General features: G+C 46.2%; 2 protein-coding genes across 2 annotated transcripts; both read right to left on the bottom strand.

Moving 5' to 3' along the window:
- Positions 1–1023: 1023 nt before the first annotated feature.
- Positions 1024–2058, bottom strand: LOC143973788 (C3a anaphylatoxin chemotactic receptor-like). The gene has a single exon (XM_077474643.1). The coding sequence runs from the start codon at positions 2056–2058 to the stop codon at positions 1096–1098; it is 963 nt and encodes a 320-aa protein (XP_077330769.1). The 3' UTR covers positions 1024–1095.
- Positions 2059–11743: 9685 nt separating this feature from the next.
- LOC143973781 (C3a anaphylatoxin chemotactic receptor-like) lies at positions 11744–12890 on the bottom strand. Its single transcript, XM_077474641.1, has one exon. It carries the CDS (start codon positions 12888–12890, stop codon positions 11919–11921), a length of 972 nt encoding a protein of 323 aa, XP_077330767.1. The 3' UTR covers positions 11744–11918.
- Positions 12891–17321: the final 4431 nt, after the last annotated feature.

The following is a 17321-nucleotide window of genomic DNA, read 5'->3' as shown; positions in this document are numbered from 1 at the left end:
AGAGCCGCCACCTCCCGCTGAGGGGGAGAGCCGCCGAGGAGGAGAGCCCCATCACTGCCGGCCATTGGGGGGGTTAGTGAAGTGACAACCAAGCCGAGGGACATGCCTGGCTGCATTTGATGGGCACAAGTGGCTGCATTTGATGGGCACAAGTGGCTGCATATACTGGGCACAAGTGGCTGCATTTGACGAGCCCAAGTGGCTGCATTTGACGGCACAAATGGCTGCCATATGATGGGGCACAATAGCTGCATTTGATGGGCACAGTGAGGCTGCAATTGATGGGTTCAGTATTTTTCAGTTTCTTTGCGCCCCCCCCCCCCCAAAAAAAATTTTGACCACCAACCGTCACTACTGCTTGTACATGTATATTTGAGGAACATTTTTTAGGGCTTATGGAGGAAACAATCAACCAGGATACCCCAACCTGACCAAACGGATTTTGCCCCTAGAGCATGGGTGCTCGAACTGTGCCCTCCAGCTGTTGCAGAACTACGAAGCAATATAAGGCTGACAAGTACATTTGCGAATTCCAAAGGCAGAGGCATGATGGGACTTGGAGTTTCACAACAGCTAGAGGGCCACAGGTTGGACACCCATTCCCTAGAGGCAAGCCTGTAATTACTTTTCATTGGACTGTAACTGACTGAATTGGCTGAAGCTAATTTGCAAAATGTAAAATGTAGGACTTTGCTCTATCTTCTTGCTCCTTGGGCAATAAAGGTGAGGCTTTCCTATCTTGGTAGGGGGGGGGGGGGGATACCAGGCACTTGAGAAAGTTGTCCCTGAAGACCAGGGTTTTCATAAGCATGGGATATATCAATGCGATTTAAGCACGTAGGTTCGGAAGCCTAGACCTTATGTGTGTGCCGCCAACGCCCATTGGCCGCGTCAGTCAAACAGCAGTAGGCCTCGATGACATGTGACTTGTACAAGATATCTGCCCATGTACAGCCACCTTAGAATGCCCTGATAAGATTTCCTGTAGTTGCAGTTGACCACAATCACTAGTCTACAGATTCTTAAGCATTCACACGGAGGTCTTCCTTCAATTGTCTTGGCAATCATCCTTTGGCACATTTTACAATGAGATCTTCACTGTAGCGGCACGTTGTCCGCTCCAATGTGCTGATTGCTCTCAGGTGGTGTTTTTGATAGGCTTTCAGTAAGTGTACTTTGCATGAGCTCTGAAATAGAATGTTTCACCTTATCCTTCATATCTTTCCCCATGAAGACATAGAGAATTGGGTTGATGCAACTATTGAACATGGCCAGAGACAGTGAGAACAGATCTAGGATGAGCGCTACATGACTTACAGTGAATAGCAGGACTACACCCATGATGTGGTAGGGGGCCCAGGTGATAAAAAATGCGACTATGATCCCTAAAGACACCTTGATGATTTTATTACCAACTTCTGTAGCTCTTCTATTGTGTAATATAAAAGCCACAGAAATGTAACAGGCAGAAATGATTAGGAATGGAAGCAGAAAACCAAAAACTATATTAATGTAAGTGGTGGGCTCTATTATGTGCTCTTCAGAATAGCAAAGAGTTTTGTTGTCAGAAGTGTAGATTTTTTGGTACAGGACTTTAGGTAGACACATCAGGAAGGACATCATCCAAATAGCCAAGCAGGTCATCCACGCCGTTCGTACTCCTCGGTGATTTCGGGCCCAAATGGGTTGGACAACCAGGATGCAACGGTCAACACTGATAGCCACCAAGGTGAAGACGCTGGTGAACATGTTCAATGGAACAACGAAGTGAATCATCTTGCAGAGCACGGGACCGTACAGCCATTCTCCGTAGAAGTACTGCACTATAGTGAATGGGAGAAACAAGCAGCAGATAATATCGGCCACAGCAAGGTTCCAAAACCAAATGGTAGTCATGGTCCGCTTCATCTTCACTCCGGTAACCCAGAGCACCAGAGCATTGCCGGGGACGCCCACGAGGGTCGTGAAAGATAAGAGTATGATAGTAAACAAATGCTCATGGGTGTAAAAGCCCTTTGATTCCGTCTCATCACTGACGTTGGACATCTGTAAAGACATCAAAAGTTATTGCATCCATGTGGTTATCGTCCAATCAGATTTCATTAAATGTAATATAAAGTAAAAGATTATTTCTGGTCATGATGGATTTCCGTAACTAGTGATGAGCCCATGACAGGAGGCCCAGTTAGCTGCGGCCACGGAATTCATCAACCTCACATAACAAGGGAAACAGTCTTTTAACATAAAGGAGCGGGGATGCTGGTGACATCATTGACCCATTATGGCCACATGGACATATACTGTTCATTAGCATTGTCCACAATGATGTCACCAACATGCCTGCCCCTTTGTTACATGCGGGGGTGGGGAATTCCATGACCACAACCGATTAGGGGTGGCAGCCTGCTGTCATGTGACAGTCTCATGTGAGTTTGGGCCAAACTGAGTTCAGTGCAAACCCACGTGAGACTGTCACATGACAGGAAGCCCAATCATCTTGTGGGTGGGGCCAGGAGTAGGATACCCAGGTTAAGGAAGCAGCTTACACAGAATCCACAAAGGGTTAACAGTGATTGTATTTCGAAGTATGCAAGTTAAGGATAACAAGGTTTTGTTCAGAACACAGATGCTAACGCTAGTATCGTTACATATGGCAACAGGTTCAGTATCTCTCACTGTAACAGGTGAAGTATTGTGTGCAGTAACAGGTGAAGTATCACTTGCAGTAACACGTGCAGTATTACATGGAGTAACAGGTGCAGTATCGCACTGGGTAACAGACGCAATATCACACAGAGCAACAGGTGCAGTATCGCTTGCAGTAACAGGTGCGGTATCGATTGCAATAACAGGTGCAGTATTACACGCAGTAACAGGTGCAGCATTGCTTGCAGTAGCAGGTGCAGTATTACACGCAGTAACAGGTGCAGCATTGCTTGGAGTACGTGAGACTAGGATTGTTGGAGGGGGGGGGTTATAAGAGGGGACCCCCATCCAGATATACAGGAATTTGCCTCCCTGCTCTCTCCAGTTATAGAAGACCCCCAGCCAGTAGGACTGCAGGGAGGGTGATAAGGCGGCCCCTATCCAGGAACATAGGAACTCCCCTTCCTCCCCCACAAGTAAACAAAGACCCCCAGCTAGGAGGAATGTAGGGGTGATAAGGGGGACCCCCATCCAGGAATAGGTGAGGGGTGATCGGAGGGGACCTTGCTAACCCCCCTCTAGTGGCTCTATACTGGTGAAGACATTCGGAGAGATACACACACAGCAGATAAGGAGGAAAGAATCTCCCTACAGCTCCGATATCTGATGGAGCTGTGGGCTGTCACTGCTGCTTCTACTCCTTGCTCTGTCCCCCAATGTCTGTCTAATTTATATATACACAGTGCCTTGAGAAAGTATTCACCCCCCTTGAACTTTTCAACCTTTTGCCACATTTCAGGCTTCAAACATAAAGATATAAAATTTTTTTTTTTTTTGAAGAATCACCAACAAGTGGGACACAATTGTGAAGTGGAACGAAATCTATTGGATTTTCGAAACTTTTTTAACTAATAAAAAAATGAAAAGGGGGGCGTGCAAAATGATTCGGCCCCCTTGTGTTAATACTTTGTAGAGCCGCCTTTTGCTGCGATTACAGCTGCAAGTCGCTTGGGGTGTCTCTATCAGTTTTGCACATCGAGAGACTGAAATTCTTGCCCATTCTTCCTTGCAAAACAGCTGGAGCTCAGTGAGGTTGGATGGAGAGCGTTTGTGAACAGCAGTTTTCAGCTCTTTCCACAGATTCTCGATTGGATTCAGGTCTGGACTTTGACTTGGCCATTCTAACACCTGGATACGTTTATTTGTGAACCATTCCTTTGTAGATTTTGCTGTATGTTTGGGATCATTGTCTTGTTGGAAGATAAATCTCCGTCCCAGTTTCAGGTCTTTTGCAGACTCCAACAGGTTTTCATCCAGAATAGTCCTGTATTTGGCTGCATCCATCTTCCCCTCAATTTTAACCATCTTCCCTGTCCCTGCTGAAGAAAAGCAGGCCCAAACCATGATGCTGCCACCACCATGTGTGACAGTGGGGATGGTGTGTTGAGGGTGATGAGCTGTGTTGCTTTTACGCCAAACATATCGTTTTGCATTGTGGGCAAAAAGTTGGATTTTGGTTTCATGTGACCAGAGCACCTTCTTGCACATGTTTGGTGTGTCTCCCAGGTGGCTTGTGGCAAACTTTAGACGAGACTTTTTATGGATATCTTTGAGAAATGGCTTTCTTCTTGCCACTCTTCCATAAAGGGCAGATTTATGCAGTGTACGACTGATTGTTGTCCTATGGACAGACTCTCCCACCTCAGCTGTAGTTCTCTGCAGTTCATCCAGAGTGATCATGGGCCTCTTGGCTGCATCTCTGATCAGTCTTCTCCTTGTCTGAGCTGAAAGTTTAGAGGGACGGCCAGGTCTTGGTAGATTTGCAGTGGTCTGATACTCCTTCCATTTCAAAATGATCGCTTGCACAGTGCTCCTTGGGATGTTTAAAGCTTGGGAAATCTTTTTGTATCCAAATCCGGCTTTAAACTTCTCCACAACAGTATTACGGACCTGCCTGGTGTGTTCCTTGGTCTTCATGATGCTCTCTGCGCTTTCAACAGAACCCTGAGACTATCACAGAGCAGGTGCATTTATACAGAGACTTGATTACACACAGGTGGATTCTATTTATCACCATCAGTCATTTAGGACAACATTGGATCATTCAGAGATCCTCGCTGAACTTCTGGAGTGAGTTTGCTGCACTGAAAGTAAAGGGGCCGAATAATTTTGCACGCACCACTTTTCAGTTTTTTATTTGCTAAAAAAGTTTAAAAAATCCAATAGATTTCGTTCCACTTCACAATTGTGTCCCACTTGTTGGTGATTCTTCACAAAAAATAAAAATGTTATATCTTTATGTTTGAAGCCTGAAATGTGGCAAAAGGTTGAAAAGTTCAAGGGGGCCGAATACTTTCGCAAGGCACTGTATGTGTATGTATATATATATAATTTTTTTTTTTTATATTTATTTATTTATTTTGTATATAAGTAAATATGTTTTTTATTATGTTTGTAAGATTTTTAATAAACAAAAATTTACACCACTCCTGGAGGCAGTGCAGGTAGACCGGTAGTAGCTGAAAGATCCCGGAGATGGCAAAGAGGATGATAAAAGGTTAACTTTTTAATTTATGGAATAAAATCAGCGCTGGTTTTTATGATATTGAATTAAACATATGACCACCCAATATAGTTTTTTCACCCATCCCCAATTTACCAATAACACCACCAATAGAAGAGGACAATGCGACTGTACCGGGGGGGGGGGGCTACTAGTAAGTAAGAAACATGTACAACAATATACGATAAAAGAAATCTCACTTTTATTGTCACAAATTGTTTTTTCTCTTTCAACGATGTTTATAGAGTAGAGAGACAGAGTAAGTAGACAGAGATTACAAGTGTCAGTATACATAACAACACACAGCATATCCTTCACATAACCATTAATCATTCATTTATAATTTATTATAGGTATTCCCATAGCTGCTCCTGATGAGTGGAATTAATCCACGAAACGCGTTGAGCTTTCATATTCAATGTCATGTCACAGTAACCATGTGCATATCGTTGGCTTTCAATTGTTTGAGTCTTCAATTAATTTAATATAATACTTATTATGTGTACATAATTTGGGCGCACTGCGGATGTCATTATTAATCATGTGTTACATTGTTTATTATGCAACCAATTTTACGATTATGCGATTTATTAATCATGTTTTACCTTCTCTGTACCATACTTATTGATATAATATGAATATCATCTATTGCACTCAATTGCTCAATTTTGTCACTAATAAATACCATGTTTACCTTTATTGAATGTTTCATCCTCAGTGCTGTGCTTCATATAAAGTCCCATTGCCCCTTCTGCCCTCATTCCCCCTTCTTTTTATATAATCAGGGGTGGAAACCTGTGTACTGGACAGCCATGGCCTCATATAAAGTCACAACAATTCTTTCTTTCTAATGTAGTATTCTTTAATGTGTTCTTTTTTTTTTTGGGGCTTCTCAGTGGGGTGTTTGTTGAACCTTATGAACAAAAAAGTGAACCATGAAATGACAGCAAAACATACACCGGGGTATAGTAATGGTCGTCCTTCACAGAGGAAGGGCCTCAAACCCTGAACTACCTGTGCCGCAAGGCTCCTGGCAGGGGCAAGGCTCCTCTAATAGTATATACAGTATATCTCCACTAATAGTCTATACAGTATATCTCTCCTCTAATAGTATATACAGTATATATCTCCTCTAATAGTATATACAGTATATCTCCTTTAATTGTATATACAGTATATATCCCCTCTAATAGTATATACAGTATATCTCCTCTAATAGTATATCCAGTATATATCCCCTCTAATAGTATATACAATATATCTCCTCTAATAGTATATACAGTATTTATCCCTTCTAATAGTATATACAGTATATCCCTTCTAATAGTATATACAGTATATCTCCTCAATAGTATATACAGTATATATCCCCTCTAATAGTATACAATCGGATTTTCCGACAACTTTGTCCGACCGTGTGTATGCAACATCCCTTTCGGACCTCGTCCGGGATTAATCCGTCGGAATAACTCCGACGGATTTGGTCGTCAGAATCTCCGACCGTGTGTACAAGGGCCAATAGTATATACAGTATATATCTCCTCTAATAGTATATACAGTGTATCTCTTCTAATAGTATATACAGTATATATCCTCTCTAATAGTATATACAGTATATATCCCCTCTAATAGTATATATCCCCTCTAATAGTATATACGGTGTATCTCTTCTAATAGTATATACAGTGTATCTCCTCTAATAGTATATACAGTATATATCTCTTCTGTCTGTTATTCTCAGAGTGGATTCGATATTTTGCTCCCTAACCATATAGTTGGTGATTTATATTTACCACTTCATATAGAGATATTTAAGAATAAATTGCCTTTTTTTAAACTTTACATATTAACTAAATTATACACCACACTTTTTTGAAGGTTATTAACCGATTAATCGAAACAATAAATCGATTATGAAAATAATTGTTAGTTGCCGCCCTAGTTCTGTGTAATGATGGGGTAGTAAGGGGGAGGGGATCCTGTGTAATAATGAGGGGAGTATGGCGGAGGGGTCCTTTGTAATAATGAGGGGAGTATGGCGGAGGGGTCCTGTGTAATAATGAGGGGAGTATGGCGGAGGGGTCCTTTGTAATAATGAGGGGGAGTATGGCGGAGGGGTCCTTTGTAATAATGAGGGGGAGTATGGCGGAGGGGTCCTGTGTAATAATGAGGGGAGTATGGCGGAGGGGTCCTGTGTAATAATGAGGGGAGTATGGCGGAGGGGTCCTTTGTAATAATGAGGGGGAGTATGGCGGAGGGGTCCTGTGTAATAATGAGGAGAGTATGGCGGAGGGATCCTGTGTAATTATTAGGGGAGTATGGCGGAGGGGTCCTGTGTAATAATGAGGGGAGTATGGCGGAGGGGTCCTTTGTAATAATAAGGGGGAGTATGGCAGAGGGGTCCTGTGTAATAATGACGGGGAGTATGGAGGAGGGGTCCTTTGTAATAATGAGGGGAGTATGGCAGAGGGGTCCTGTGTAATAATGGGGGGTGTATGGCGGAGGGATCCTGTGTAATAATGAGGGGAGTATGGCGGAGGGGTCCTGTGTAATAATGGGGGGAGTATGGCGGAGGGGTCCTTTGTAATAATGAGGGGAGTATGGCAGAGGGGTCCTGTGTAATAATGGGGGGTGTATGGCGGAGGGGTCCTGTGTAATAATGAGGGGAGTATGGCGGAGGGGTCCTGTGTAATAATGGGGGGAGTATGGCGGAGGGGTCCTTTGTAATAATGAGGGGAGTATGGCAGAGGGGTCCTGTGTAATAATGACGGGGAGTATGGAGGAGGGGTCCTTTGTAATAATGAGGGGAGTATGGCGGAGGGGTCCTGTGTAATAATGACGGGGAGTATGGAGGAGGGGTCCTTTGTAATAATGAGGGGAGTATGGCAGAGGGGTCCTGTGTAATAATGACGGGGAGTATGGAGGAGGGGTCCTTTGTAATAATGAGGGGAGTATGGCAGAGGGGTCCTGTGTAATAATGGGGGGTGTATGGCGGAGGGATCCTGTGTAATAATGAGGGGAGTATGGCGGAGGGGTCCTGTGTAATAATGAGGGGAGTATGGCGGAGGGGTCCTGTGTAATAATGGGGGGAGTATGGCGGAGGGGTCCTGTGTAATAATGGGGGGAGTATGGCGGAGGGGTCCTGTGTAATAATGGGGGGAGTATGGCGGAGGGGTCCTGTGTAATAATGGGGGGAGTATGGCGGAGGGGTCCTGTGTAATAATGAGGGGAGTATGGCGGAGGGGTCCTGTGTAATAATGAGGGGAGTATGGTGGAGGGGTCCTGTGTAATAATGAGGGGAGTATGGCGGAGGGGTCCTGTGTAATAATGAGGGGAGTATGGCGGAGGGGTCCTTTGTAATAATAAGGGGGAGTATGGCGGAGGGGTCCTGTGTAATAATGAGGGGAGTATGGCGGAGGGGTCCTGTGTAATAATGAGGGGAGTATAGCGGAGGGGTCCTGTGTAATTATTAGGGGAGTATGGCGGAGGGGTCCTGTGTAATAATGAGGGGAGTATGGCGGAGGGGTCCTGTGTAATAATGAGGGGAGTATGGCGGAGGGGTCCTTTGTAATAATGAGGGGGAGTATGGAGGAGGGGTCCTGTGTAATAAGGAGGTGAGTATGGCGGAGGGGTCCTTTGTAATAATGAGGGGAGTATGGCGGAGGGGTCCTGTGTAATAATGAGGGGAGTATGGCGGAGGGGTCCTGTGTAATAATGAGGGGAGTATGGCAGAGGGGTCCTTTGTAATAATGAGGGGAGTATGGCGGAGGGGTCCTGTGTAATAATGAGGGGAGTATGGTGGAGGGGTCCTGTGTAATAATGAGGGGGAGTATGGCGGAGGGGTCCTGTGTAATAATGAGGGGGAGTATGGCGGAGGGGTCCTGTGTAATAATGAGGGGAGTATGGCGGAGGGGTCCTTTGTAATAATGAGGGGAGTATGGCGGAGGGGTTCTGTGTAATAATGAAGGGAGTATGGCGGAGGGGTTCTGTGTAATAATGAGGGGAGTATGGCGGAGGGGTTCTGTGTAATAATGAGGGGAGTATGGCGGAGGGGTCCTGTGTAATAATGAGGGGGAGTATGGCGGAGGGGTCCTGTGTAATAATGAGGGGGAGTATGGCGGAGGGGTCCTTTGTAATAATGAGGGGAGTATGGCGGAGGGGTTCTGTGTAATAATGAAGGGAGTATGGCAGAGGGGTTCTGTGTAATAATGAGGGGAGTATGGCAGAGGGGTCCTGTGTAATAATGAGGGGAGTATGGCAGAGGGGTCCTGTGTAATAATGAGGGGAGTATGGCGGAGGGGTTCTGTGTAATAATGAAGGGAGTATGGCGGAGGGGTTCTGTGTAATAATGAAGGGAGTATGGCAGAGGGGTCCTGTGTAATAATGAGGGGAGTATGGCGGAGGGGTTCTGTGTAATAATGAAGGGAGTATGGCAGAGGGGTTCTGTGTAATAATGAGGGGAGTATGGCGGAGGGGTTCTGTGTAATAATGAGGGGAGTATGGCGGAGGGGTCCTTTGTAATAATGAGGGGAGTATGGCGGAGGGGTCCTGTGTAATAATGAGGGGGAGTATGGCGGAGGGGTCCTGTGTAATAATAAGGGGAGTATGGCAGAGGGGTCCTGTGTAATAATGGGGGGTGTATGGCGGAGGGGTCCTGTGTAATAATGAGGGGAGTATGGTGGAGGGGTCCTGTGTAATAATGAGGGGAGTATGGCGGAGGGGATCCTGTGTAATAATGAGGGGAGTATGGCGGAGGGGTTCTGTGTAATAATGGGGGGAGTATGGCGGAGGGATCCTGTGTAATAATGAGGGGAGTATGGCGGAGGGGATCCTGTGTAATAATGAGGGGAGTATGGCGGAGGGGATCCTGTGTAATAATGAGGGGAGTATGGAGGAGGGGTCCTGTGTAATAATGAGGGGAGTATGGCGGAGGGGTCCTTTGTAATAATGAAGGGAGTATGGCGGAGGGGTCCTGTGTAATAATGAGGGGAGTATGGCGGAGGGGATCCTGTGTAATAATGAGGGGAGTATGGCGGAGGGGTCCTGTGTAATAATGAGGGGAGTATGGCGGAGGGGTCCTGTGTAATAATGAGGGGAGTATGGTGGAGGGGTCCTGTGTAATAATGAGGGGAGTATGGCGGAGGGGATCCTGTGTAATAATGAGGGGAGTATGGCGGAGGGGATCCTGTGTAATAATGAGGGGAGTATGGAGGAGGGGTCCTGTGTAATAATGAGGGGAGTATGGCGGAGGGGATCCTGTGTAATAATGAGGGGAGTATGGCGGAGGGATCCTGTGTAATAATGAGGGGAGTATGGCAGAGGGGTCCTGTGTAATAATGAGGGGGAGTATGGCAGAGGGGTCCTGTGTAATAATGAGGGGGAGTATGGCGGAGGGGTTCTGTGTAATAATGAAGGGAGTATGGCGGAGGGGTTCTGTGTAATAATGAGGGGAGTATGGCGGAGGGGTTCTGTGTAATAATGAGGGGAGTATGGCGGAGGGGTTCTGTGTAATAATGAGGGGAGTATGGCGGAGGGGTCCTTTGTAATAATGAGGGGGAGTATGGCGGAGGGGTCCTGTGTAATAATGAGGGGAGTATGGAGGAGGGGTCCTGTGTAATAATGAGGGGAGTATGGCGGAGGGGTCCTGTGTAATCATGGGGATAGTATGGGGGAAGGGATAATTTGTAATGATTGGGGTAGTATGCGGAAGGGGTCTTGTATAATGATGGAGGAGGGGAGGTCCCATGTAATAGTGCAGGTAGTATGGGGGAGGGGTCCTGTGTAGTGATGGGGATAGTATGGGGGAGGGGATCGTTTGTAATGATTGGGGTAGTATGCGGAAGGGGTCTTGTATAATAATGGAGGAGGGGGGGTCCCATTTAATGGTGCAGCTAGCATTGGGGGGGGGGGGATCCTGTGTATTCATGGGGTTTTCTTTTCAGACAAATCTATGGGTGTGTTTGTTTGTTTTTTGGGATGTTGGGGGGGGAGGCAAGAAAATATTTGTCCAGGGCCCCGTCAATATTCAAGACAGCTCCGCTGAAGTCCAAGGCTTTCATAAGCATGGGGTATGTCAATGTGATATAGCAGGCAGGTTGAGTAGCCTAAATGCAGTGCACGTGGCAGCACAGTGGTGTAGTGAGTGGCACAGTGGTGTAGTGAGTGGCACAGTGGTGTAGTGGGTAGCACTCTCGCCTAGCATTAAAAGGGTTGCTGGTTCGGATCCCAACCATGACACTACCTGCCTGGAGTTTGCATGTTCTCCCTGTGCCTGTGTGGGTTTCCTCCGGGTACTCCGGTTTCCTCCCACACTACAAAGACATGCAGGTAGATTAATTGGCTTCTGTCCAAAATTGGCCCCTAGTATATGAATGGGGACCTTGGATTGTGGGAACCTTGAGGGTAAGGACTGATGCAATGTACAGGGATAGGGACAATTGTAGACACTCACACTGGATGGACTGGTGTCTTTATGCAACCTAACTAACTATGTAACACCCATTGTGTGAGTTGGTCAAACAGCCCTGATGGCACGTGACTTGCACAAGACATCTGCCAACATATGGCTACCCAAGCATGCATGGATTTCCAGCAGCCAGTTGCTCACAAATCCCTAATACAACAAAGAAGTCTACAGGTCCTTCTAAACATTCAAGCAGAGGTCTTTCTTCGTCTTTTTGGCATAAGTCGGCATTTTACACCGAGATCCTTACTGTGGAGTCACGTCTTCGGCCGCCCGGTTTGACCTGCGAGGTGCTCCGCCGCTTGACGAGCTTTCGCTAAATGTATTTTGCATGAGTCTCGCAATAGGTTGTCTCACCTTATCCTTCATATCTTTCCCCATGAAGACATAGAGAATCGGGTTGACGCAACTATTGAACAGGGCCAGGGCCTGCGAGAACAGATCTAGGATGTCCGCCAGTTCATTTTTAGTGAATATCAGGACTACGCCCATGATGTGGTAGGGGGCCCAGGTGATGAAAAATGCGACTATGATCCCTAAAGACACCTTGATGATTTTATTACCAATTTCTGTAACTCTTCTATTGTGCAATATAAAAGCCACAGAAATGTAACAGGCAGAAATGATTAGGAATGGAAGCAGAAAACCAAAAACCATATAGATGTAAGTGGTGGGCTCTGTCATGTGCGGTTCAGAAGTGCATCGAACTGACCCATTGGAAGCGGAGAAAGTTCTGTACAGGAACTTAGGTATACAGATTATGAAGGACATCATCCAAATAGCCAAGCAGGTCATCCACGCCTTTCGTACTCCTCGGTGATTTCGGGCCCAAATGGGTAGGACAACCAGGATGCACCGGTCAACACTGATAGCCACCAAGGTGAAGACGCTGGTGAACATGTTTAAAAGAATGACGAAGGGTAAACTCTTGCAGAGCACCGGACCGTACAGCCAGTTTGAGTAGAAGTACTGCACTATAATCAACGGAAGACACAAGCAGCACATGATATCGGCCACGGCAAGGTTCCAAAACCAAATGGTAATCACGGTCCGCTTCATCTTCACTCCGGTAACCCAAAGCACCAGAGCATTGCCGGGGACGCCCACGAGGGTCGTGAAAGAGAAAACCAGGACATTGAACAAATGCGCATGGTTGTAAAAGGTGGGTGGTTCCGTCACATCACTGACGTTGGACATCTTGTTCTCCTGTAAAAACATAAAAGTTTTTGCATCCATGTGGTTACTATTCAATCAGACGTTATCGAAATGTAACATAAAGTATAAGGTTATGACTGGTCTTGATGAAGTTCTGTGACTAACGATAAGCTAAAGTTTGGTCCAAAGCCATGGGAGACAAGGAGGCCCAATCAGCTGCAGCCTTGGAGTTCCTCCACTCTGCAACCGCACGCAACAAAAGGGGGTGCTGGTGACATCATTGACCCCTTTATGGCCACATGGTTATATATTGTCCAAATATGGCCATGCTAGGTCAATGATGTCATCACTATGGCTGCCCCTTTGTTACATGCGGGGTTGGGGGGGGGTGGGGAATTCCATGACCACAGCTGATTGAGATGGCGGCTTGCTGTCATGTGACAGTCTCACGCGAGTTCAGGCCAAACTGAGTTCAGCGCAAACCCACGTGAAACAGTCACATGACAGGAGGCCCAATCAGCTTGTGAAATAAGGTACCAAAGTCAAGGAAGAAGGAAATACAACGTGCATGAAGGTTTAACAGTTCATGTATTTAGAAGAATGCAAGTTAAAGGATGAAAAGTTTTTTTTACAGAACACAGATGCCAACACTAGCGTTTTTACTTATGGTAACAAGTGTAGAACACAGGTGGTCACATGTACAAGAATGATGGCAGTAACAGGTGCAGTATCGCTCGCAGTAACAGGTGCAGTATCGCTGGCAGTAACAGGTACAGTATCGCTCGCAGTAACAGGTGCAGTATCGCTCGCAGTAACAGATGCAGTATCGCTCGCAGTAACAGGTGCAGTATCGCTCTCAGTAACATGTGCAGTATCGCTCTCAGTAACAGGTGCAGTATCGCTCACAGTAACAGGTGCGGTATCACTCGCAGTAACAGGTGCAGTATCGCTCGCAGTAACAGGTGCAGTATCGCTCGCAGTCACAGGTGCAGTATCACTCGCAGTAACAGGTGCAGTATTGCTCGCAGTAACAGGTGCAGTATCGCTTGCAGTCACAGGTGCAGTATCGCTCGCAGTAACAGGTGCAGTATCGCTCGCAGTAACAGGTGCAGTATCGCTCTCAGTAACAGGTGCAGTATCGCTGGCAGTAACAGGTGCAGTATCGCTCTCAGTAACAGGTGCAGTATCGCTCACAGTAACAGGTGCAGTATCGCTCGCAGTAACAGGTGCAGTATCGCTCACAGTAACAGGTGCGGTATCACTCGCAGTAACAGGTGCAGTATCGCTCGCAGTAACAGGTGCAGTATCGCTCGCAGTCACAGGTGCAGTATCACTCGCAGTAACAGGTGCAGTATTGCTCGCAGTAACAGGTGCAGTATCGCTTGCAGTCACAGGTGCAGTATCGCTCGCAGTAACAGGTGCAGTATCGCTCGCAGTAACAGGTGCAGTATCGCTCTCAGTAACAGGTGCAGTATCGCTCGCAGTAACAGGTGCAGTATCGCTCTCAGTAACAGGTGCAGTATCGCTCGCAGTCACAGGTGCAGTATCGCTCGCAGTCACAGGTGCAGTATCGCTCTCAGTAACAGGTGCAGTATCGCTCGCAGTAACAGGTGCAGTATCGCTCTCAGTAACAGGTGCAGTATCGCTCACAGTAACAGGTGCAGTATCGCTCGCAGTAACAGGTGCAGTATCGCTCACAGTAACAGGTGCGGTATCACTCGCAGTAACAGGTGTAGTATCGCTCGCAGTAACAGGTGCAGTATCGCTCGCAGTAACAGGTGCAGTATCCCTCTCAGTAACAGATGCAGTATCGCTCGCAGTCACAGGTGCAGTATCGCTCTCAGTAACAGGTGCAGCATCGCTCGCAGTAACAGGTGCAGTATCGCTCACAGTAACAGGTGCGGTATCACTCGCAGTAACAGGTGCAGTATCGCTCGCAGTAACAGGTGCAGTATCGCTCACAGTAACAGGTGCAGTATCGCTCGCAGTAACAGGTGCAGTATCGCTCACAGTAACAGGTGCGGTATCACTCGCAGTAACAGGTGCAGTATCGCTCGCAGTAACAGGTGCAGTATCGCTCGCAGTCACAGGTGCAGTATCGCTCGCAGTAACAGATGCAGTATTGCTCGCAGTAACAGGTGCAGTATCGCTTGCAGTCACAGGTGCAGTATCACTCGCAGTAACAGGTGCAGTATCGCTCGCAGTAACAGGTGCAGTATCGCTCGCAGTAACAGGTGCAGTATCGCTCGCAGTAACAGGTGCAGTATCGCTCGCAGTAACAGGTGCAGTATCGCTCGCAGTAACAGGTGCAGTATCGCTCACAGTAACAGGTGCAGTATCGCTCGCAGTAACAGGTGCAGTATCGCTCACAGTAACAGGTGCGGTATCACTCGCAGTAACAGGTGCAGTATCGCTCGCAGTAACAGGTGCAGTATCGCTCGCAGTCACAGGTGCAGTATCGCTCGCAGTAACAGATGCAGTATTGCTCGCAGTAACAGGTGCAGTATCGCTTGCAGTCACAGGTGCAGTATCACTCGCAGTAACAGGTGCAGTATCGCTCGCAGTAACAGGTGCAGTATCGCTCGCAGTAACAGGTGCAGTATCGCTCGCAGTAACAGGTGCAGTATCGCTCGCAGTAACAGGTGCAGTATCGCTCGCAGTCACAGGTGCAGTATCGCTCGCAGTAACAGGTGCAGTATCGCTCTCAGTAACAGGTGCAGTATCGCTCGCAGTAACAGGTGCAGTATCGCTCGCAGTAACAGGTGCAGTATCGCTCGCAGTAACAGGTGCAGTATCGCTCGCAGTCACAGGTGCAGTATCGCTCGCAGTAACAGGTGCAGTATCGCTCTCAGTAACAGGTGCAGTATCGCTCGCAGTCACAGGTGCAGTATCGCTCGCAGTAACAGGTGCAGTATCGCTCTCAGTAACAGGTGCAGTATCGCTCGCAGTCACAGGTGCAGTATCGCTCGCAGTCACAGGTGCAGTATCGCTCGCAGTCACAGGTGCAGCATCGCTTATAGTAACAGGTGCAGTATCGCTCGCAGTAACAGGTGCAGCATCGCTGATAGTAACAGGTGCAGTATCGCTCGCAGTAACAGGTGCAGCATCGCTGGCAGTAACCATCGTGCATGCAGCCATCGCTGTTTATATTTCTCTTGTGGAAGCTGATGCCAGAGTTAAGTATATGACCTTTCCTTGGGAACAAGAGTGTATGTTTGAGCCTTGTTATTTTGTGTTTTATGTAACTTTCGGATTTTTTCCCTTGTTGATGTAGCCTAAAGTGTGTGTCTTAGGTTAGCTGTGCATTCTCAATTGTTTGGTTTTCTATCGAAGAAATCTTGATTAGTGCTGGTTTTGGCGGGAACAGCAAAGGCATTTCAAATGTTTGTTTTACCATTGTGTTGTCGGACATTTTGTTGTAGTCACCATGTGGCCGGGGCTTTCACCTGCCATTTTGTCGTGGCCCGGTTTTCGTTTGCTGCAATTGCCATTTTGTGTCTGCTGTGTTTTGGGTGGAATTGCTCTGCTTTTGGGCCAGGTTTTCTAAGTTTAGTGTGAGTAGTACGGTCTGTTCTGTGTTAAAAAGCTGATTTTGGTTTGCAGAGGCGCAGTTTTGGTCTTTTTATAGGGGAGAAACCGCATTTGAAGGATTTTATACTGTTTAGCCTGTAAATCATCCCAGAATGGAAATTTCTCCGATTTCAGGGGGTGAAACATCAGGAACTGAGAAACTGTTTTGCATAAATGTTAAACTCACTGGTTTAAATTGTAAGTGAATTCAATCTTTTCAATCGTTTAGCTATTTTTGTACTTTTTACATTGTGCACAATTGCGTTTTTTTGTATTTTGGTTTTAACCACTTCAGCCCCGGACCAATTGTCTAAGCCTAAGGACCAGAGGTCTTTTTACAATTTCGCACTGCACTGCTTTAACTGGTAATTGCGCGGTCATGCAATGTTGTACCCAAACGAAATTTGCGTCCTTTTCTTCCCACAAATAGAGCTTTCTTTTGATGGTATTTTATTGCCTCTGCGATTTTTATTTTTTGCGATATAAATGGAAAAAGACCAAAAATTTTCAGAAAAAAAGATATTTTCTACTTTTTGTTATAAGAAAAATCGAATAAATTCAATTTTAGTCATACATTTAGGGCAAAATGTATTCAGCCACATGTCTTTAGTAAAAAAAATGTCAATAAGCGTATATTTATTGGTTTGCGCAAAAGTTATAGCGTCTACAAACTAGAGTACATTTTCTGGAATTTACACAGCTTTTAATTTATGACTGCTTATCTCATTTCTTGAGGTGCTAAAATGGCAGGGCAGTACAACCCCCCCCCCCCCCAAATGACCCCATTTTGGAAAGTAGACACCCCCAAGGAAATTGCTGAGGGGCATGTTGAGCCCATTGAATATTTATTTTTTGTCCCAAGTGATTGAATAATGACACAAAAAAATAAAAATAAAAAAGAAGTTTACAAAAAGTTGTCACTGA

The sequence above is a fragment of the Lithobates pipiens genome, unplaced genomic scaffold, assembly GCF_037356315.1.
Source record: "Lithobates pipiens isolate NorthernLeopardFrog02 unplaced genomic scaffold, aLitPip1_a1.2 Scaffold_115, whole genome shotgun sequence".
In the NCBI taxonomy this organism is placed as follows: Eukaryota; Metazoa; Chordata; class Amphibia; order Anura; family Ranidae; genus Lithobates; species Lithobates pipiens.
The sequence above is the reverse complement of the archived record's forward strand: the minus strand, read 5'-3'. Positions and strand labels throughout refer to the sequence as shown.

What these genes read in the sequence shown, in the direction of transcription:
- LOC143973788 (XM_077474643.1), bottom strand. Translation starts at nt 2,058, where the DNA reads ATGTCTTTACAGATGTCCAACGTCAGTGATGAGACGGAATCAAAGGGC.
- LOC143973781 (XM_077474641.1), bottom strand. Translation starts at nt 12,890, where the DNA reads ATGTTTTTACAGGAGAACAAGATGTCCAACGTCAGTGATGTGACGGAA.